General features: G+C 36.4%; 3 protein-coding genes across 3 annotated transcripts in view; all 3 read left to right on the top strand.

The window, feature by feature from the left end:
* Positions 1–10,986, top strand: part of ssbp4 (single stranded DNA binding protein 4) — a 73,767-nt gene extending 62,781 nt beyond the window's left edge. The window contains exons 7-18 of the mRNA XM_081385354.1: positions 2,699–2,758; positions 2,843–2,909; positions 3,006–3,073; positions 4,518–4,585; positions 4,669–4,714; positions 4,792–4,827; positions 4,911–4,965; positions 5,171–5,241; positions 5,327–5,405; positions 5,771–5,799; positions 6,542–6,643; positions 8,127–10,986. Coding sequence (XP_081241480.1) covers positions 2,699–2,758; positions 2,843–2,909; positions 3,006–3,073; positions 4,518–4,585; positions 4,669–4,714; positions 4,792–4,827; positions 4,911–4,965; positions 5,171–5,241; positions 5,327–5,405; positions 5,771–5,799; positions 6,542–6,643; positions 8,127–8,156 — 711 coding nt within the window. The 3' untranslated portion in view covers positions 8,157–10,986. The remainder of the gene's footprint in view (positions 1–2,698; positions 2,759–2,842; positions 2,910–3,005; positions 3,074–4,517; positions 4,586–4,668; positions 4,715–4,791; positions 4,828–4,910; positions 4,966–5,170; positions 5,242–5,326; positions 5,406–5,770; positions 5,800–6,541; positions 6,644–8,126) is intronic.
* A 224-nt stretch (positions 10,987–11,210) lies between these two features.
* Positions 11,211–21,837, top strand: fkbp8 (FKBP prolyl isomerase 8). Its single transcript, XM_081383758.1, has 9 exons — positions 11,211–11,322; positions 12,725–13,008; positions 13,183–13,352; positions 13,901–13,989; positions 15,716–15,936; positions 16,011–16,183; positions 16,385–16,462; positions 18,327–18,461; positions 20,842–21,837. Exons 2-9 carry the CDS (start codon positions 12,738–12,740, stop codon positions 20,926–20,928), a joined length of 1,224 nt encoding a protein of 407 aa, XP_081239884.1. The 5' UTR covers positions 11,211–11,322; positions 12,725–12,737; the 3' UTR covers positions 20,929–21,837.
* A 1,257-nt stretch (positions 21,838–23,094) lies between these two features.
* The window catches only part of ell (elongation factor RNA polymerase II), a 30,317-nt gene continuing 29,953 nt past the window's right edge, over positions 23,095–23,458 (top strand). Inside the window, exon 1 of the mRNA XM_081385186.1 lies at positions 23,095–23,291. Within this exon, the coding sequence (XP_081241312.1) occupies positions 23,157–23,291 (135 nt within the window). The 5' untranslated portion in view covers positions 23,095–23,156. The remainder of the gene's footprint in view (positions 23,292–23,458) is intronic.

The following is a 23,458-nucleotide window of genomic DNA, read 5'->3' as shown; positions in this document are numbered from 1 at the left end:
AAAATAAATAAATAATTTGCCGCGAATTATTGATTTAAAAAGGGGTTATTGATTTAAAAACGATTGTATTGCTTCCGCTAAAGAAAATAGTCCGTTCCGCGTCCATAGCAACGCGCTGTTTTTCATGGCAACGGTCTGTTATACTTCGCAGCGGTCTGTTATAAAGAAATAACAGACCGCATTCTACATTGGAATTCAGCCAAGCCATGTAATAAGTATAATTATTTTGTATATATAAACACACACACACACATGCATGTATATATTTAAGAAATATTTGCATACATATACTGTATATATATTTATATATAATTTATATTATATATAAATATAATTTTCTTATATAAAAATTACACATTTTTCTTAAATATATACAAGCATGTGTGTGTATTTATATATACAAATTTAATTATACACAGTACACACACATATATTATTTAAACACAAACTTTTATTTTGGATGCAATTAATCTTTTGACAGCCCTAATTTTATTACCATTTTCTAAAATATAGCAAAGAAACTGTGATAATGTGAGAAATGTTGAAGGTGTCTGAATAAATTTTGGTTTGACCGTATACTATTAGACTCGCGCTAATTTAATTATATTAAGGATAAAATAAAAATCTAATCTAGTCCAGTTTTTGGACGACTGGTTGCCATCTTGACCCATCCCTAGGTAGAGCACAAATCAGTCCATTACCTCATTCTCTGTTCTCTCTGAAAACACACACGTGCGCACACATGCACATATTCCTCGCTGACAGTGACGATGTTGCCAGATAAATAATGCAGGCTGTGGCCCAGCCCATCAGGAGTGGAAGTTCATCTAGCTGGGACTCTGCAGACTGGTCCCTCCCTACACCCTGCACTCAGTCCTTCATAGTCCATCAATATCCTATTAATAATGCAGCATGCGCACACGCACGCACACATAAACATGCTCTTGCGTGAGCACATGCAAGCATAAACACAGGCACTCAAACACAAATACGCAAACACCAACACACCCTTCTGAGTACACAAACTTGCTGCAACTTGGAGCGAACATGGGTAGACGGAGTGGGAACCAAGTTTGAACAAGAAGGGTCAATCCAAATGGTTGTTGGATCAAAGCCCGTGAAATGACTTATTACTCGGTGACGTAATAAAGCTTTGATCGATAGATCGTTTTACCGGTTGCTTTGTTTCTGTGACATTATGCTGGATGACTTCACCCACAGTGAAATCTCATTGGTCGAATGTATAGCTGTGTATGAAGCATGTATGTGCAAATATGTTCTTATTGGCCGAGATTGAGGCATCAGGCAGCATTTTTGCTTTAAGTGTGAAGAGACAAATTACTTGTTGCTGTACTTGTCTATTCCATGCCTGATTAGGATATGATGTTTAGCATATCTTTGCATGCAAGGGGTCATTCTCTCTTTCTGCTCTTCTGTGAAACCTCTTTCTAGCTTTGTTCTCGCTGTAAAGTCTTGTTTAAAATACCATAGGATTCTTCTGTTAAACAATGTGATAGCAGCAGCCTCCCAATGTCAGTGTAGAGAACCAATGTTTATCTTGTCTTCCCTTTAGGCTTAAACTGATGTCTTTTAGGTAGTGTGAGTGCGCCCCCTGCTGGTAACCGTTATACTGTGCATCTCGAATACTACATGCTGTATTTAAACATTTTCAGTTACACTTTATTGGTGTATGTGTAACTGTGTAATTATACATTGAAGTGCAGAGTAATAATATTTAACTACATGTTTACTATAGAGTTAGGATTGGGGTTTGGTTTAGGGTTAGTTGCATGTAATTATGCATAATTTATAAGTTATAACTATAGGAACTACATGTAACAAGGAGGACACTGTAAAATAAAGTGTTACCACATTTTCTTTCATTTTAAATTATAAATCCATAAGATTTAAATCAATTATAAATACTATAAATCAACTATAAATTGCTTTTGGACAGTCCAGTATAACCATCAGAGTTATAGTGCATGTGATTTCCATCAAGTACAGTTTAGGAAGATGCTCTAAAGAGAATTCACAGCGACATACTGTGTTTCAAGCAAAAGAGCTTTTCACTCTGCGCCTTTCCCCGGGTTAGTTTCATCCAATCAATGACACTGACTGTTAACCCAGGGGATAGGCATGTAAAGTGTGAACTATCAGCATATGAATATTCAGGGTTTATAATAACCCAGGGCTAAGTTAACTATTTAAAATGTGGAAAGCCTTAAAGTAGTGCTTATGTCCTAATGACAGGTTAACGGTGCGTTCACACGGGGCGTCCGCGTCAACGCTTCCCATTGACTTTGAATGGGTGACGTCAAGCGTTGCCGAAAAGAATTGTGGATCCGTCGGCGGTGCTTCACTGGCGTTGCTCGCGGCAAAAGTTGAGAATTTTTCAACTTCTGCCGCGAGCAACGCCAGTGAAGCGCCGCAGACGGAAGCGTCAGCCAATAGGATCGCTCTATGCAAATACAGTAGCCAGGTGGCAGCTAATCACGTTCATCCTGTTCAAGAGCAGCAAACTGAGGATACATTTTAAATTTCATTGGCTGACGCTGCTATGACCATGGCGTCAGTGCCAAACTTCAGCCACGCCTTCCGTCAAGCGTTGACGCGGACGCCCCGTGTGAACGCACCGTAACTGTGGTGTATTCCACCCTGTCTTTTGATTGACAGATCCTATGCTCTCTCCCCATAGCCTTTCATGTCTCCACGGTACCCAGGTGGACCCCGCCCATCACTCCGCATGCCAAATCAGGTACTGACCCCACCCAAGACCCCTCATTTTTGCATTTTGCTATTGCTGTTTTCTCTTGTTTCATACTCTCTTTCTTGGTTTCAGCCTCCTGTTGGAGTCCCCGGGTCACAGCCGCTACTGCCAAACAGTTTGGACCCCACCAGACCGCAAGGTACCACACTGCACCATAGACTTTACAACCAGCTGTGTTTGAAAAATGTTTTGCTATGGCATTTGTAAAAGTGTTGTGGTTCCTCTTCCCGATCAGGACATCCAAACATGGGCGGCCCAATGAGGATGAACCCACCCAGAGGAATGGGAGGCATGGGCCCACAGGTTGGCTGATGTTCCTTTCAGTAAAACAGTCATGCTTAGATTGGGAACCCTGAGAACATAGTCATAGAAAATATAAAAATAAAATAAAAATCTAAGTGTCTAATTTAAATCCATGGAAATAGAAATGTTAGATTATATGTTATAGAAATGTATATATTATAGAAAATATATATTTTATGTTTTGTATATTTCATATAAATAAAATAATCTAATAAAATAAATAAATAAAATAAACTATGGGGAATAGTTTTTTATTTATTTATTATATATAATTATTATATTGTGTTATTTAAAATGAATAGAATTTTTATTTATATATTTATATTTATATTTATTTATATATATATATATATATATATATATAAATAATAATTATATATATATATATATATATATATATATATATATATATATATATATAGAATTAAATATAATTTTAAAGAAAGCCATGGGCATTTTAATAGAAAACACAGGTTATTTATTATTTATTGTATTTATATATTATTATACAAGTATAAATAAAATAATCAAATTTAAAATAAATAAATGAGGCCATTGCAAATTGTTATAGTTGATATGTTAGTTATTATTTATTCATTTATTAGATATGTTATTATATAGAATTTAAATGCATAGCAATTTTAATAGCAAGTAGGTCTAAAAAAAAGTAATATTAAAAGTACATAAAATTAATAAATCTAATAAAAAGCAATAAATAAGTATAAGAAGCCATGGAAATGGACATTGTTATAGTAAATGTCATTTATTTTATATATATATATATATATATATATATATATATATATATATATATATATATATATATATATATATATATATATATATATATATATATATATATATTAGGGCTGTCAAAAGATTAATCATGATTAATCGCATCCAAAATAAAAGTTTGTGTTTACATAATATATGTGTGTGTACTCTGTATAATTATTTTGTATATATAAATACACACACATGCATGTGCATGTATATATAATTTATATGATATCTAAATATAATTTTTTTATATATAAATGACACATTTTTCTTAAATGTATACAAGCATGTGTGTGTATTTATATATACAAAATAATTATACACAGTACACACACATATATTATTTAAACACAAACTTTTATTTTGGATGCGATTAATCGCGATTAATCTTTTGACAGCCCTAATATATATATATTAATTTATATATATATATATATATATATATATATATATATATATATATATATATATATATATATATATATATATATATATATAATATTAATTTAGCCCTAATATATATATATATATATATATATATATATATATATATATATATATATATATATATATATATATATATATATATATATATATATATATTTATATATTTATATTAATTTATATATTTATATATTAACCTTTGCCATCCCTCCATTTGTAGAACTACGGCGGAGGAATGAGGCCTCCTCCGAACTCTCTCGGCGGTCCTGGAATGCCTGGCATGAACATGTGAGTCGACGCCACAGTATAACACACTTACACTGTCTCTGCTGCGCTTATACACACCTTAACATTTCCTCTTGTGTTTTCAGGGGTCCGGGAGGTCGAGGGCCGTGGCCTAATCCTAACGCAAACTCAGTAAGTGCCACTTCCAAAAATGTCAATATCGCAATAACTCTGAGAAACGGCTTCATAACTATCTCCTCTTCCCACAGATAGCATACTCATCTTCATCACCAGGAAACTATGTGGTGAGTCGCACGCACAAGATTTAGTCTCTCTGTTTGTTTGAAATGTTCTTTTTGAGTAATCGTTTTCTGTGCTCGTCTCTCAGGGGCCTCCAGGAGGTGGCGGGCCTCCAGGAACTCCCATCATGCCAAGCCCAGGAGGTCAGTTTGCTTTCATCTAATCCATAGGATTTTATCTGGAATTTCATATCAGCCTTTTTTTATTATTGAAAGTTCATAACAATAGTGACAGGAGATCATCTTAAAACGGAAAGCTCTCGTTTTGGGAAACGGCGTGTAAATGCATCAGCTTTCTGAGGAGAATTTCCCAGTGAAACGCTCAGAAATATCATCTGTTTTCTCGTAGACTCGACGAATTCCAGTGAAAACATATACACGATGATGAATCCAATCGGCCCTGGTGGCAACAGACCGAACGTAAGATGATGTTTTAATGCAGTATTTTGTAGTTTTAGTATCATCGTTGATTTACTGGAGGCTAATAGTATCTGTGTTTCTGCAGTTCCCAATGGGGCCGGGGCCCGACGGTCCAATGGGTGGAATGGGAGCGATGGAGCCGCACCATATGAACGGGTCTTTAGGTAAGACTTCGTCATACAAACATCTAATATGTAAGGGTTAATGCCCGACGAGGTGTCCACTGTCAATGGACAATGGACACCTCGAAGGGTATTAACCCGCTTATACCATGGTCACTTGCCAAATAACACATTTTTAAACCATTAGTTTATATTTTAATTAGTTTTACAATCGAAATCTAAAGTTTTTACAAACAATAACTTGGTTTCCCTGGTTACGCCTGACGGTTTATTTACTAGGTGTCCTGTATCACATTTTAATGGACACCCTGCAGCCAATCAGAATCGAGTATTCACCCAGACCATGGTATAAGTACAAAATAGCAAACATTTCTAATGGTCTCACTCTTAACTGCTTTTGATTACAGGCTCGGGTGATATGGATGGGTTGCCAAAGGTGAGATATATGTATTATTTATCTACTGTTTATGTTTTTATATAGTATTTATTAATATTACTTTTCTTTTTTATATTTTCAGTTTTCAAGTTTTATTTTTATTCATTTTGTTAAAAATATTTCTATTTAGCTTTATTTTTTATTTCATTTTTCATCATTTTAATACTTTTATTTCAGTTAGTTGACAAGGCAAGCTTTTCTAAGTTTCATATTCGTTTTCTTAAGTTTACGTTTTTCATTTAATAATTATATTTAGTTTTATTTTAATTAGTTTTAGTGAACAATAACAATACTGATGTGAATTTAAAATAAAAAAAACTTTAGGAATGCGCAAAATATCGGTACAATATCGGTTATCGGCTGATATTAGAATTTTTTTTAAATAGATCAGTATTGGCTGACGTTGGATATTAATATTTTTAATTGTCAGATTACCTTTGATTTACCTTATTTAATAACGCTGTTAAATCTCAAAATCAATATCCACTTTTCCTACTTTATATAATGTTGTGATGCTTAAATCACTTGTAGCATTTAAATAATTTAATTATTTTTTAGTAGGCTATTTTATTTTAATTTTTTGTAATCAAAATAGTAGAGAATTTTAATATTGGCCTTTTATCAGTTATTGTCCATGACGTGAAAATAATTATCGGCTTATCGTTTCCTGTTGGATGCCGTTTCCTCCATTTTGTGAATGTTTTTGTGCATGTCACTAATCATCATTCGTCTGGATTTCTAGAACTCTCCGAACAACATGACAGGTATGAACAATCCCCCAGGGACTCCGCGGGACGACGGGGAGATGGCAGGCAACTTCTTAAACCCATTCCAAAGTGAAAGTGTAAGTTCACGTCACACCGGCCCGCTCTATATCTCTCCTCCCCTGCTTTCCTGTTTCTAGGGGTGCAACGGATCGTAGTTGACCCGTTATCCATACGGACCAGACCCACATGTACGGCACGCATGTGATTCGCGGACTAATTGCAAAGTTCAAGCATCACAGAGTAAAAATGTATCATTTGCACGCGTTTAGTTTGGCCAATGAACAAATTCAGGCCATTTTAAACCATTCAAGCATGGAATTGATCCCTCTTTCCTGTCTCCTTTCACTTGAAAGGAGTTAAAATACCCATCTCTGCAAGTTTTCTCGTAAACACAGTCGGTTATGACGTAAACAGTTGAGAAAGAAATTGGATGTGTATCAGCATATTGGATCAGTGCATTCGGTCTTAAAGTGACAGCAGCCAATAAATACGTCTGCTGCTGTCTGCCATTGTTAAGGCCCGTACACACCGGGACGAATATCGGCGCGCGTTATTCGCCAGCGTTTTTCAACGCGTTTTTTGTGTTCACACCCAAGCAATTTTCGCTGACGATGAGCCGAGTGAACATGCAAATTCATTCCCTGACATTAGATGGCGCTTAATACCACTCCATAACAGTTCTCTTTTATCAAGATTTTTGTAGTCGCTGTCGCGTTTGTCATATAGTTCTTTATGTTCCGACACCAACGAGACCAGCAGCTCTACATTCATCTTGTCTTGCATCTTCCTCATCTTATTTCTTCCTGGCAGTGTTTAGACGCTACTCTGCATATATCTTCTTCGCCGTTACGTATGTGTGCTCGGCAAGACCTTTTTGTGTTTGAGCGCCCCCAAGTTGTGTTTTACTGTAACTTCAGAAGCTCCAGACATGTGAGCAAAAGCGCCAATCTCATTGGTCGGATAGTTTTTGACGCAGCGCGTCAAACCAAAAAAACGAACCCGAGGCGTTTTTGAAAAAATGACGCTTTTACGCGTGGCGTTTTTCGCGTCGGTGTGCACACTCACATTGGTGCCCTTTGTTTAGTCACGAGGCATTAAACGTCAGCGAATATCGCGCGTGAAATTCTTCCCGGTGTGAACAGGCCTTTAATCAAACAATAAAAGCTTTAAAGATTAATCTATATTTAATTTATACAGTAAACACTAATTTCATTTCTGTATCTGAATACTACTGTTAGACCTTACTTTATCTATAACTTTGTTATATTGTATTCATCTATGCTTGTAATTAGTATATTTGTTCTTATTTTATTACTGTAATAAAAATGTCCCCCCCCCCCCCCCGCATTTTCCTTTTAATGATCTAATCCGTGACTCAAATACCACAATGTGATCCAAACCGTGAGCTTTGTGATCCGTTGCACCACTACCTGTTTCACACGTGCATTATAATATTGTAATAGAACATAATCGTACGTTATTTCTGGTTTTCGGTTATGATCTTAACTTCATTGACTCATTTTGTCCCTCCACTTTCCCCTTCCTCTCTTCTCGTTGCAGTATTCACCCAACATGACGATGAGTGTGTGATTCTTCTTTTTTAATTTTGTTTTATTTTTATTTTATTTTTATTTTTTTAACCCCACCCCACTTCCTGTTCTCCTCGTCTCTGCTGCGTTCGGCATGTTGTTGTTTTTGTTTTTATTTTATTCGCTCGATCTTCAACTCCCCACAACTCCCCTCAAACACTCTGGGTTGGCGCCCTTCAGCCGGTCGGCGTGGCCACGGAGCGAAGGACGCCCAGCGCAAAGCCGAAAGGACGCAGGCCTCGGGTCACAGGAAGAGCCTTCTGACGGGACTCATCGGGCTTCGTACCTGGACCGGGCGCTCGATCGAACCACCGTGTGTGTGTTTGTACATGTGCGTGTGTGTGTGTGGGACTGTGCCAGGAAGACACTTCATAACTAGCTGCTCATCAGCATTGAAGCTGGTGGCTTTATTTCAGACCAGTTTGATCATTTCTTTCGGCAATGAAACGCTGAAACTAGCGGTTGTTTGATTGCTGTGTACATTTTAAAATGGAAAAAGCTAAACTGGTGACGCTAGGGGCAGGAATGGTTTCATATTACTATATTTGTATATTATTGATAATATTATTGTTATAATTTTCATAATTGCTATGATGATGATGTACTCATAATTTTATGGATTTTCCTGTAAAGGGCACATTTGTATCTCAACAACATCAATGACAGAATAAGCACACATTCAAATGCACAATGACACTTCTGTTTACATGATTTTAGGTATTTGTTTGTCTCTTTTGTTCGAATTTTGTGTCTTTGCATATACCTCTTCCTGTGTTCTTCATCCAACTGATGTCATCACTACCGAGATGGACAAGCTGAATTGTGCGTCTATGTCAACAAAGTGGCTGCAATCACTGGTTTAATGCACCCGTCGGCACTGTATTTAAAGATCGGAGTACATTTCAAAGTCTAAAAGGGTGACGCTTTCATATTCACTGCCATTGCGTGTTGCTCCATCCTTGGCTTGGTCACAAACAGCCAATAACGAATACATTTTTACCATCCGTTCTTGATGATTTTCCGCCGATACTTCATTGTAATTTTGCCACTACGTGTTTGCCACGTTGTTTTGCAAGTCTTTTTAGAAATATTACCCACGTGTTTGTAAAAGTAGTTGGACGCAGGCTGCTCTTACAAGCACGAGTTTCCTTGTGCTCTATAGTCCCATGTCTGTAAATATAACTTTTTTTTTTTTTTGGGGTCATGGACCTTATTGATATTTTCAATACACTTCTTGTCTGTGAAGCTCATGTGTGGTCCCATCTCTTTCTTCAAATGAGGTTCTTCAAATGTAGAGTTCTTGTGGTACAGAATGAGGAATTTAATCATGGCAAAAGAGGGAAAATCACATGAAAAGATGTCTGGGTCACATTTTACCCCTCAATAATGAGTAAAAAACACACAATTCAATTAAGTGACTCTTTTAGGTCCGTTTTTTATTTATTTATTTTTATGACTCACTGAAAAATGCAAGGTTTTTTTATAATTCAGCATAAATATAGGGAGTACAACAAATACTATCATGTTCTGTGAATATTTTGCCTTTTTTGGCATAATAAAAAAGGCTTTTATTGCTTTACAGTATATACTTGGAATGGAATGTGCCTATTATGAAAATGAAATTATAAAAAAATACTGTTAAAAATAGCTTAAACTATTTTCAACATTATTATTTAATATAGTAGTAACTAATAGTTTTGGTTAAAATGTAAATTACTATAATTATAAAATATATATATTTTTGTTATATATTAGCAACGATAATAATAGTTTTCTTTAATTTATTCTGAATTTGGGGTGAAATATGACTTGGACAGGTTTGGTGAGATTCTCCTTTGTATATAATTGACACTTATTTCCATTTCATGCCTACAATTATTTAATAGGGCTTCATCACAGGATATATGAATCAATATTTTGGGACATTCAAAATCACTCGACCTTGCCAGCCCATTTAAAATGCCTTTTGTCCAGTATTCAGCATATTTTGGTATATTGGCCATCTGAGAGAACCAGGCTCAGCGTCCTGGTCAATTTTGAAGGGATTTCCATGCTTGTCTTCGGTTTGTCTGGTACGCAGCCCACAACCTTTCTTGACCCTCACCCCTGACCTTTGGTTTACTGTAAATACTGTAAAATGCATTTTGATATCATTGACATGTTTTGATATGTCAGTCACAACCAATGAGTACAGCTGAAAATAAGTTATAAAGAATCTGTTTGTGTTTTTGTATTTTAAAGAGATGCTTTTGCTGTAAAAAAACTGCAGGTCGACGCTCACCCCTATTGTAAATCAAGTCTGCAACAGGCTTATGCATTTATTTCTTCGTAAATAACAATCAAAGCTCAAGTTCCTCAAACGTTTCGTTTGTGTGACGGAAATGGCTTTTGATACTGAACAGAAAATCGAGTCGGTTTACGTCAAATTATAAGGGTTCTGAGGAAATATATAAGTTGCTCAATTGTTGGCCATCTCTGCACTTCTGTTTTGATGTATAATATTGTAACATTAGAAAGACGTTTGAGAAGAAAATGTGTATTTTGAAGCAGGAAGGGTCATGACAGAAATTTCTCCTGTAATTTTACATTGTCCTTTCTTGCGACATGGCAGTATTCAATATGAAGCAGTCTGTCCCTTTGGGTTTGCTTTGTATTTTATAGTAGGGTAGCTCAGATCTTTGTCCTAGGACCTTAGGTGTCTTGTGTAGGTAAATATGTCCTTTGTATGTTTCTTTATATTGTAAAGTTTCTTTAGACTGAGAAAAAAAAACTGAACATTTGCTTATCAAAAAGAAATGATTGCATCAATAATAAATGTAATTTGGTATTTTTATGTGTTTCAGTTTTGTTATTTGAATGAAATAACAAACAACCCCAAAAATATTACATAATATATACATTTATATATGAAACAATAATTTTAAGCATTAAAATTATATACATAAGTGTGTGTGTGTATATATATAATTTAATGCTTAAAATGATTGTTATAAAAATTATATATATAAATTATATATAGAGTTAGTTATTATTTAATATAAAAGTCCCCTGCAGCGACCTTTATTTTGTACTTGTCACGATTGACCGTTGACCTTTACCCGGAAGTTGCACAGATTGATCTTGTTTTGTTGTCAAAGTTGTTGCTGCGCAGCTCCGAGCAGATTGCGGTAAGTATGCTCATCTCTTTTCATGTTCACCACACTTTCAAAACATAATACTGCACATAAACCTTTAATCGAAAGTTGTGTCTTCTCACTGGACGTAACGCAGTGAGTTGTGGCGCTTGCAGAGCGCGAGCTCGTTATCAAAGTTGCTGGAATGTTCTGGAAAAGCTGTAATTTCTGCAAATAATTGCTGCTTTAAAAAAAATATTTTATGAATGCATGCTCTCCCACTCATAATTAAACTCAAAACCTCTAAGACCTTATTAAATAAACGTTTATTGCTGTCTTAAACTGCAGGAATAAATTTCACTCTAATTACAACAGGACAAACACACTTAACGTTATATAAGATGCACATTAAATTATCATTTGTATTAAATTGTGTTTTGTTAGTACCACAGTTCCACCACAGTATTTTTTATAAGGGTGTAATTAGCCTATTCACACTTCTAAATTGCACATTAATATATAATTTAATTTCAACAAATGTTTATTGGATTATATTGTTAGTATTCTATGATAAGTAGGGTTTATTTTCCAAAAAGTACCATGGTAATACCATGTTTTTTTCTTTTTTTTTCTTGATATGGTGAGTATTTGGAGTTTCACATTAATACAATGAATGAAATGTAAATACTCTAATCATTCCAAAGGGTTAATTTAGCCTATTATGTAATTTTTAACATTTTATATGTAAATGTTTTAAAAGTGATTTGTATTCTATATGATCATTTATTCATTTGAAAGGACAAACAATAATTAGTCTTTGTTTCTGGAGTTACTTTGATTGAATTGGAAGTGGTATAAACAATATTTGTTCCCAAAAATTCAATCTAGGGATGCAGTTTCTTCGACGATATCTTGCTGAATGCTTTTGGGAGTTGAATGCCAATGGGAGTATGATAAACACTTTACACAATAATTTTTTTTAATGTTAAAAAGCAATAAATAAGCTTATATAATATGCACAAGTAGAAATGCTTGTGAAATTGGTAGATAAAGCTCAACCGCTGTTGGTTTATTATTTACAGAGATTGTTGGCGGCGAATGTGTTTGCTGATTTTTCTAGATGTTTAAGGTCACGGGTTGACCTTTTCTCTGAAGATTTTCAATAAAAAATAAAAAAAAACGTTGAGCTTATCCTAGAAACGCATGTAAAGTAGTGTATAAAGGTGTGTACTGTGTGTGCTAAACAATAGGTGGGAGGAAACATGTTTAACTGTGAAACACAAAAGGAGATGTTTAGTTGTGGACATTCAAAAGTAAATTGAAACGACGCTGTTTTTTGTCTTTTATTGTAGCTTGATTGTTTTGGTCACAATTCACTTTCATTATATGGAAAAGAGCAGCTTGGATATTCTGCTAAACATCTACATTAAGGAAACTTGTTATTTTTCTCCTGTAGAACGTGAGTCCAGATGGCCGACGGTGAGGTTGTGAATGGCTCGGCTGATAACCAGGAGGTGGCGCCGTCGGGTAAGAAATCTGGACGTGCCTCGCTGCTCGATAGTGGTGAAGACTTTGAAATGTTGGAAGATGTGGAAGAGGATGTGGATGACGACCTCCCACCTTTAGAAGACGCGGGTGGAGGAAAGAAGAGAAACAATCCGACTAAAGACGCTACAAAAGCAGACGCGTGTGCCGATCAAACCCCTTCTGCGGAACCGGAAGAGTGGCTGGATGTTTTAGGTACGGCAGCAATACCGTAATTCATGAATTAATGGAGATGAACACTATAATGAGCAAATATCCAGACCGATGGTGTAGTTAAGCACATTTTTCACAGCATATTCATGTTTAGATGGTCACGGTATGATGGTGATTTTTAGCTGGTTTTAAAACATTTTCTGTTTAAACGCACAGGAAATGGGCAGCTTAGAAAGAAAGTTCTGGAACCGGGAGCTGGTCCAGACAGCAGACCCCAGAGAGGCCAGAATGTCACAATTCATCTTAAAACCAGTCTTACTGATGGAACTGTGGTAGAAGAGCTGCCAAACTTATCTTTCACTCTTGGCGATGGGGATGTCCTCCAGGTATTATTGTATTATATTATGTTATATATTTAATTTTTAGAATATTGCCTCTTTTTTTTTTTTTTTTTTTTTTTTTTTTTTAATATTACCTATATTATACATTTTCTTATTACATGGCTTGGTTGAATTCCAATGTAGAATGCGGTCTGTTATTTCTTGATAACAGACCGCTGCGAACTATAACAGACCGTTGCCATGCAAAACAGCACGTTGCTATGGACGCGGAACGGACTATTTTCTTTGGCGGAAGCAATACAATCGTTTTTAAAACAATAAACGCCTTTTTAAATCAATAATTTGTGTCAAATTAATTATTTATTTTTTAGGTAGCCATGTAATAAGCGGGATAATGTATAGAGAGGCGGTCGTTATAGCGAATAACAAGCCCTTCAGGCTGTCAAGACCCCTCCGCTTCGCGTCGGGGTCTCGTTCAGCCTGTCGGGCTTGTTATTCGCTATAACGACCGCCTCTCTATACATTATCCCTTACATATATGTATAGGCCCCTCAGTTATGATGATTAAAACTTATTGTTCCTGTTTTAATTAGGGTCTGGATCTCACTGTACAGCTGATGGAAATGGGCGAAAAGGCTTTGATTGAAGCGGGTGCTAAATACACGTATGGTGCCCTTGGCAGGTTAGATTCTATATTTATATAATTTTTTTAAATTTGATATAAAATTGTAATGTTTAAAATGATTGTTTAATATTTGTATAATAAAAGAAATACTTTAAATGCAGCCTTCGTGAGCATAAGAGACTTTTCAGAAACGGTAACAGTTTATATATACGTTGCGAGCAAAATTATTCACCCCCTGGAGACTAACAATTTACAAATGTAAGCTTTTCTAAAGATACAGAGTTTAATTTTATTTAGTTTTAAATTTATTTCAATTTGATAATGTCAATATATAACGTAATGCTTTTAAGTTGTAGGATTTTTTGTAATACAGCTATGTCATAATTATTCAACCCCTATTCAACGCTGCTGGTTTTAAGTCACTTATTTGTATGGTATGGTACAAAATTGTGTAAAAACTCAATTAAGCCTTTGGAAACTCTATAACAAAACTGAATTAGCTTGTGCTGATACACATACATGCATTTAGCCCATGCATGTGCTTAAGTTGAGTAGCAAATATGTCCAAGTCTGAAGAGCTCTCACAATAGCTATTGAACAAATTGTTCTATTTCATTACAAAGTCCATGGCTACAAGATTTCCAAAACACTAAAAGTTCCTAGAGACACAGCTGGCAGACTTATTCATAAGTTTACAATTTGTTGTACCAGAAAACCTTTGAGGGTGTTGAAGAAAAATCACAATATCATTAAGGGGAATAAAATGTTTGATAAGAGCAAATGAGGAAAAACCCTCAATTTACTGCCAAAGACTTGCAAGATGAGCTGATGAAAAAACATTTCAATGCAGAGTAGAAGAAGAACACTAGACAAGCATGACCTTCATGTTGGGACATCTTGCCGAATGCCACTCTTGACCAAGAAGAGCATAAAAGGCCGACTTGAATATGCTAAAATGCATTTGGATAGACCTGTGGAGTTCTGGAAGAATGTTTTATGGAGAGATGTGACCAAGGTGGAACTTCAGCGGTATGTCTGGTGCAAAAAAAAGCCAAAACTTATGAGCAGAAGAACTCATGGTCAAACATGGAAGCGGTCCAGTCTTGTTATGGGTGCGCTTTGGTGTTGCAGGAAGTGGAAATCTTGACTGTATGAAGGACATCTTGAATTCTTTGAGGTATCAAGCCATTTTGGCAAAGATGGCGATGCCTTCAGTGCAGAGACTGAAGCTTGATGATCAGTGGACTTTCCTGCAGGGCAGCCATCCCAAAGTATACATCCAAATCTACTTAAGCTTGGCCTGTGCTGTCTTCAGATTTAAATCTGATTGAAAATATTTGGTGGAATTTGAGGAAAGCAGTGGTAACGTGAAAACCAAAGATTATCAGTGAAGCTTTTCCAAGCCAGGAATGGGCCACGATTTCAGTAGAGAGGTGACAGAAGCTTCTAAACACTTACAGGCAAGGCAGCGTTTACTTGAGGTTATAAAGAATAAAAGATTCTGCACAAAACTTGACTTTTGGGGGTTGAATAATCTTGAACATGAACGTTTAGAGCCAATTCGAGATTTTTTTCCATTTCTCATCAACTTAACGTTCTCAGAATCACTCAAATGTGTATTAATAATCTTTCTACAATAGTTTACTGATGCCTTTGCTTTCATATAAGTTTGTTCTTGGCAGTAAAATGTCTTGCAGGTCAAGGGGGTTGAATAATTTTGATTGCAACTGTATGTGACATCGCAGCAATATTGAACACCCTCTGCGTTCCTCTGTTCTGTCAGCTCTACTCCTCCTGTGCCTCCTGATGCTGATCTCATCCTGGAGGTGCAGCTGTTGTCGGCAGATGACGCCCCAGACCTGGAGCTCATGCCGCCCTCGGAGAGAATCAGTTTGGCCAACAGAAAGCGAGAGCGAGGAAACGTCCACTACCAGCGCGCCGACTACGCCTTTGCCGTCAACTCATATGGAATCGCGCTACAGATAACTGAAGCCAGTTTCAGAGGTGATACTGCTTCATTCATGATTCATTTAGTTTATACATCTGCAATACGTCTGCAATCATTTGGTATCTTTTAGTGGATATCAGTCAACAAGAAGAGGAAGAACTTTTGGACATGAAGGTGAGATGTCTCAACAACATGGCCGCTGCTCAACTCAAGCTAGACCACTATGAAGCCGCACTGCGCTCCTGCGTCTCCGTCCTGGCGCACCAGCCAGACAATGTCAAAGCCCTGTTCCGCAAAGGCAAGGTTGGTTTCCTGGGTTCAGATGCGTATCATTTTCACTCACTCTCATTAAATAGTAATGCACTGCTGGTTTTGGACACAGCGAAAGCGAGTTGTTCGGTCATTTGGTTCCATTCAGGTTTCTGGCCACGGCAGAGGGGGGAAAAAAGAACAGCTTGAGATGTGTTGAGATTAAAAAGTGCTGACATGTGTTTGTGTCTGCAGGTACTGGCTCTGCAGGGCAAGTTTGCTGAAGCCATTAAAACACTGAAAGGGGCCTTGAAGTTGGAGCCAAGTAACAAGGTAACACAAGGGACAATTTAACAGAACCGATTTCAGTAAACTGATATCGCAGCTGATAATAGTATAATATAAAATTTTATATTTTATTTAATATTATTTGTTTATTTATATATTTTATTTAATATTATTTGTTTGTTTATATATTTTATTTAATATTATTTATGTTTATTTATATATTTTATTTAATATTATTTGTTTATTTATATATTTTATTTAATATTATTTGTTTGTTTATATATTTTTTATTTGTATATCTTATTTTTATTTTATTTTGTTTGATTTATTTTATATTTTATTTTAAATCTTATCTTATTCATTGAAATATTCAGAGAAATATTGTATTTTTATATTACATCTTATTTTATTTGTATCTTTTTTGTCTCTGTTTTATTTTATCTAATTTTTTTCTGTATTTTATACATATCATAAATTGTGCTATTGAAAATTGGTATCTGTTGAATACTACTATTTTATTTTACTAATATTTTTTATTTCCTTTTATTTTTCATTAAATATATTCCGGTAAATTGTGTTTTATTGAAAATTGGAGTCTGTTGAGAACTACCGGTACTTGTGTAACAGGTCCAGAAACGTGCGTTTCTCATTATAACCTGCAGATGGAACCACAGACCCCCAAAAATAGCCTGTCTGCACACAGTACAAAGTGTTCAAAAACTCCTAGGATCGCATTTCTTTCCGTGTCTATAAATAACCGGGTCCCTCTGCACACTTGCCATATCTAAAGCAGTGTTGGCCTGCTCTGCTTACACAGGCGGACGGATGAGGTTCCCTGTGTCCCACCATCTGACAGCTCCTGACTGCCGTGGCTTTCTGCTGTATGACCAGCCTGCCACTGCCAAGCCACCTACGTCTGCACATTTACACCCCTCTCTTCTCATGTGACTGGCCTTTACAGAGGCTCCAGTACAGAATTCCTTAATCCACTCTGATCCCATCTCGTCAGTTCGTCTTTACCCTACTTGTTTTAGTCATTAGCCAGTAATTCAACTTTAGCGCTAATTAAACTAAATGGCAGGTTGTCATGGTATGTTTTGACTTTGACTCCTGAAAGTCTACATTTTAGGTGCCATTCACAGTCCTTGCTAATTAACAATAATGACAATCTGTGTAATTAGCAATAATTGTTTACCGTCATGTTTTGAGCTGTAATTTTGATGTTTGTAGGTTACTGCTTTGATTTAGCAGTGTTCTTTTATCATAATGCCAATTTTTCGTTTGCAAATGAATCATTCTTTAAAACAAATTGATAAACCTTTTTTTTTTTTTTTAAACCAGTCAATAATATGATCGATTCAGATTCACTTGAAGAATTTACGCAACTTGAAAGAATCCATTTGTAAATGAATCACCTTACATTTATAGTGATGACTCCAAATTTTTTGGTAAACTAATAGTCTATAAACTGAATATAACAACTGTTTTTGCCTGCACAGTCATTGGCTTAAACCAGAGTACAGTAGATCTAAACCTCTTCACTCAGCCATGGAGTGAATGAAGCTCAGGGGTCTTGATTATGAGGTCATATAAGAGAAAACTGATCATGGAAATGTGTGTGACCCATCCATATAAAGGCACGTTTCTTCAGTAGATGTTTTCACTTCTGCTTTTGTCTTCTGTGGCATTGCAGCTGATTTATGGAAGCATGTGAATGCGGTTTTAATCTTGATTTGGTTTATTCTTGAACTTTTGTGTAGGCTTTTACTCAAACTCCAACAGCATTGTCATGTTTAATCATTTGCGTACCACCCAAATGTGTTGGTGTGCTGCAGTGAGCAAGTTTCATCAGCCTGGCGATTACCCCTCACACACACACTATTCATTCTCTCTGCCCTTTTCTCGGCAGACCATCCACGCTGAGCTGTCGAAGCTTGTGAAGAAACACTCTGAGGAGAAAGGAGCCGAACAGGCCATGTATAAAAAGATGCTGGGTAACCCGTCAAACGCCAGTGTGCAGAAACACCGTGCCAAGTCCTCATGGGTGAGAGCATGAACTCCCCCTATTTAAACTATTTAACACTATGCACTGTTTGTTTATTTTGTTATGAGGTCACATATCTATGTTTACTCTCAACAGGAAGTGGAGTTTACAAATCATAAAGTGCACGTTTATGCCTTAACCTGTTAAAGGGATCGTTTATTAAAAAAAAAAAAAAAAAAAATCGGTAATTATTTTATCACCCTCATGTTGTTCCAAACTTGTAAGTGGCTATTCTTAAAGGGGTGGTTGAATATGTTTTCACTTTTCTAACTTTAGTTAGTGTATACTTTATGTTGCTGTTTGAGCATAAACAACATCTGCAAAGTTATGACGCTCAAAGTCTTAAAAATCACTTTTTAAGGACTATAACAAACGGCTTGTAGGGACTACACGACATTCCTCCCGGGTTAGTGACATCATGAACCCTAAAATTTACATAAACCCCGCTCCGGAACACAATTTATAGATTATCAAGACAGAATATGCTAATCAATGACTAGAAGATAACTACACATAAGCTACATAAATTCACTAACCATTCAGAAACGTTGTCTACATGTTGTCACTTCTTCTTGAGTCTCTCCATCTTTCTGACTTTGGTTTGAACATAAAAGGCTAAAAGTTTTTGAAATTTTCAGTGCATGTCTGTGTGAGGTAAAAGGACGCGAGCTGTTGAAGCTCCGCCCTCTGTGCTGGGAGCTGCAGCTCATTTGCATTTAAAGGGACAGACACAAAAACGGTGCGTTTTTGCTCACCCTCAAAAAGTGTCAATTTTAGCATGCTATATTAAAATATCTGTGAGGTATTTTGAGCTAAAACTTCACAATACACACTCTGGGGACATCAGAGACTTATTTTATTCGAAAAGCGCATTATACCACCCCTTTAACATTGAGCATGGAAGGGAAATTTTATAAACTTTTATAAAAGTGAGTTTGTGAGTGAGTCTAACCAGATCAGTCAGATTTATGAATTAATTTACCAGCCCCTAAAGGGACATGTTAATGCAAATAAATGAGATGGGAGAAAAAAATTGTTTAAATGCTTTTGCGTTTGCTCACAAAACTTTTGTGTTCTCGCAAAAGTATTGCATTTCTCCAAGAGCTTTGCATTCTCTTGCAAAAATGTTGCATTCTCCGGATAAACTTTGCATTCTCTCGCAAAAGTGTTGCGTTCCCAAGAGAAACATTGCGTTCTCTCGCAAAAGTGTTGCGTTCTCCAGAGAAACATTGCGTTCTCTCGCAAAAGTTTTGCGTTCCCCAGAGAAACGTTGCGTTCAATAGCAAAAGTATGGCGTTATTTAGAGAAACTTTGCATTCTCTCGCAAAAGTGTTGGGTTCCCCAGAGAAACATTGCGTTCTCTCGCAAAAGTTTTGCGTTCCCCAGAGAAACTTTGTGTTCTGTTGCGTTCCCCAGAGAAACATTGCGTTCTCTTGCAAAAGTGTTGCGTTCCCCAGAGAAACATTGCGTTCTCTTGCAAAAGTGTTGCGTTCCCCAGAGAAACGTTGCGTTGTCTCGCAAAAGTGTTGCGTTCCCCAGAGAAACATTGCGTTCTCTCGCAAAAGTGTTTCGTTCTCCAGATAAACGTTGCGTTCAATAGCAAAAGTATGGCGTTATTTAGAGAAACTTTGCGTTCTCTTGCAAAAGTGTTGCGTTCTCCAGAGAAACGTTGCGTTGTCTCGCAAAAGTGTTGTGTTCTCCGGATAAATGTTGCGTTCAATAGCAAAAGTATGGCGTTATTTAGAGAAACTGCGTTCTCTTGCAAAAGTGTTGCGTTCCCCAGAGAAACGTTGCGTTCTCTCACAAAAGTGTTGCGTTCCCCAGAGAAACGTTGCGTTGTCTTGTTGCGTTGTTGCGTTCCGCAGAGAAACGTTGCGTTGTCTCGCAAAAGTGTTGCGTTCCCCAGAGAAATTAAGTTCTCTCGCAAAAGCTTTGAAATCGTTTTCCCTCCAATCTTATTATTTCCATTACAGTTTAGCAGGGGGATGTAAAAGATTTGCGAGAGAATGAAAAATCATTAAAATATACATTTTCTCCCATCTAATTTTTTTTTCCTTTCACCATGTCCTATTCGGGGCTCCGTACAAATAATTAATTTGAGGCGTTTATTTTCTGTTATCTTGCTACAAATCGGCCTGAACGTTTTATTGACGAATCTAACTAATCTGATTCTCCAGTTTACCTCAGTGAATCAAACCTCACTTGAGCAGTAAATGATCAGTGAATAAAATATTCCATTTTGATTTGTTCATCACACAAAGCTTTCAAATGACTTGAGAAGGGACAGAAAAATAAACCGGTTTAAAACCACAGGGTGAGTAAATAATGACCAATTTTATTTTGTAATATTTCTTTTAATCAAGTATTTATCTTTTTACAGAGTCTCAGCTGGAAGTGGCTTTTTGGGGCTACAGCCGTCGCGATTGGAGGTGTAGCTTTGTCGGTTGTCATCGCAGCTAGAAATTAACCGAAATTTACTGTGACATGATGGATGACGTGGTGCTCAAGACTTTGAGCATGCCAAGCCCTCAAAACACCTTACTGATCTTTTATAAAATATAAGTGAAAGTGAGCTGGTTGTAAGTTCTGTTGCCCTCCATCATGCTTTAGAGGTTTTAAATGGTGTTCACTTTTTACTTTAAGTGCATGAAAGATCAGCTGGGAAGAAATAGATGTGAGAAATATTATATTATTCCTATATATGTACAGAAAGGTTCCTAGTTATAATGAAGAAATGTATTGATGTACAGAATGATGCTCTTCAGGTTGTTGGACACAGTTGTGTTATGCTTTAGAACTCCAACCACAAAAAAACATTTGTGAAGTTCCGTAATCTTATTTTGGTGAACTGAAACTTGCTTGTGAACAGTCTTGAACATTCAAGAATATGATTGTATGCCTTTTCTTTTGCAGTATCTACAGGTATCTTTAGCTTCTGATGCAAAAGAAAGACAACACTATTTTAAAAGTCCTTACACTGATGTGGTACGTTTTCACACTTTCTTCCCATTTATAGTATCCAAAATATCCCTGGGCCGGTGTTAAAGACATAAAATGTCTGATTCTCAATAATATTTCCATATTTTCATGACCAAACACTGCAAGGAAGGTCATACAGACCTTTTCGGTTGATATTTTTCAGCTTCCACAAGAATTCTGTGCATTTAATTTGAATTATTTATTTAGGATGAACAGATGTGTGTTGTCATAATTGTTTTCATTGATCCTTATGTTGATTGTCTCAGTTACCCATTCCATTTTTTTGTAGTATTGATAACTTCCAGCATTCCCCTTAAAGTTGTTTTGTAAATCCTAAAATATACTTTTGCACTCTCTGTTCATATGGTTGAAAATAAAGTGATTTCTTGAAAATGTTTCTATGAATTCTAGATTTGCATCTACTGAAAATATTTTTGGTTGAAAGGTAACAAAAGTGAACTGTTAACATAATAATGCAGCACAATGGTTCTTTGCACGCGCTGTATTATTAACTACTATAATACACATTTATGACGTATGGATTCGATCTGAACGTTAATGAACATTCTATTTTACACGTGCGTTCTGATGAAATGAAGAATGTATTTGAAGTGCATAACATCCTCATCCGTTTCGTTGTAGTCTTGTGGGGCATTCCCTATTCATGGGTTTTTTTCCAGACATTGACGTTATTCTGACGCAATTCTGAGTGTGAAGCGTTCGATCCAAAACCTTCCCCCACCCCCAACCAAGAGTTTTCCAGTGTACAAAAACACTGCCAAACATGATCAAATGAAAATTGCTAAACATATACGTTTGTCTTATTGTTGATATATATTTGGAAAATAAGGACAAAATAGTGCTTCAAAGCTCTTTCTAATGACGCCATTCATCTGTTATTTCTAGCGATGTCCAGTGCATGAAAGAATTGTTCGTTCGAGTCGGATCTTTTCAGTGAAACGGTTCGCAACGATTCGTTCATTAATTGGACTGAATCGGTCTAAGTGGATCTCGAGTCAATAATTCTTACTCAAATCCACTCACTCAAAGAACTATGATGGCAAAAAAAAGTAAAAATTAAGTTACTTTATTCGCCAACTATGCTAAACTTATGTTTATGGCTTGATTGTCTGTTTTATTAATGTGCATAACAGCGACTTTTCAACTAAAAGTAAATCAATTTTAGTTTTGTGTAGCCATTATGTAAATAAGATTTAGGATCTAAACAAGATTAATAAAAAATATCTTAATCCCAGGAAAAATCTGAATCGAGACACTATAAACGCCCTTAATAATAAAACAGAATTGTTATTAACACAAGTATGTTCCTGTGGCTTTTATAGCTTTTTTATTTATTAAACCGTACAAAATATCAAAGCATTAAGGCAATACAGATAGACATGAAAACAACAAAACAAAGAAGACGAAAAGATGCACAGATACAAATGTGTTGCGTTTTTAGAGCTTAAAAAACATAACAAACAGCAGAATCGTTTTCGAATCGGTTCTTTGAAAAGATCTGCTCGAAAGAACCGAATCGCGGAAATGAGCCAGACTTCCCATCACTGGCCATCCCTCTTATGATTACCCCGAAGCCACGCCCCCTCCCGCCTGTACGTAATTCACGCCTCATGAATAATCATACCCTTCCCTCACTCGAGCTGCTTGTTGCGTTCACGGCAGAGGCGCGTGAGCGTGGTGGGAAATGCGAGCAAGATGGCGGCGTTGAAGGAGGAGCAGTGCTACGGACTGTCCTGTGGAAGAGTGAGCAATGGTAGCAACATCTCCGTCTATCACGTCAAGCTGACTGACAGCGCGCTGCGAGCATTTGAAGACTACCAGAGCAACAAGGTAAGACGCGCGTCGACCGCAACGCGAGGCTGGATAAACATTGCTAACAGGCTAACAGTGAGCAGCAGGCGACAGTTATTTCCCTGCCTGACAGCAATTCACCCTCTCAGCTGAACAAATTCCCCTTAAAGCGACCAGGAACTTTGGTGTAGCCAACCAATCCCTGT

This window comes from Scardinius erythrophthalmus, assembly GCF_964197995.2.
Source record: "Scardinius erythrophthalmus genome assembly, chromosome: 14".
NCBI lineage: Eukaryota > Metazoa > Chordata > Actinopteri > Cypriniformes > Leuciscidae > Scardinius > Scardinius erythrophthalmus.
The sequence above is the reverse complement of the archived record's forward strand: the minus strand, read 5'-3'. Positions and strand labels throughout refer to the sequence as shown.

Excerpts from the sequence above, each read along its gene's own strand:
- fkbp8 (XM_081383758.1), top strand. The coding sequence starts at position 12,738 with ATGGCCGACGGTGAGGTTGTGAATGGCTCGGCTGATAACCAGGAGGTG. Across the intron at positions 13,009-13,182 it reads AGAGTGGCTGGATGTTTTAG|GAAATGGGCAGCTTAGAAAG; the intron begins GTACGGCAGCAA and ends TTAAACGCACAG. Across the intron at positions 13,990-15,715 it reads ACGTATGGTGCCCTTGGCAG|CTCTACTCCTCCTGTGCCTC; the intron begins GTTAGATTCTAT and ends CTGTTCTGTCAG.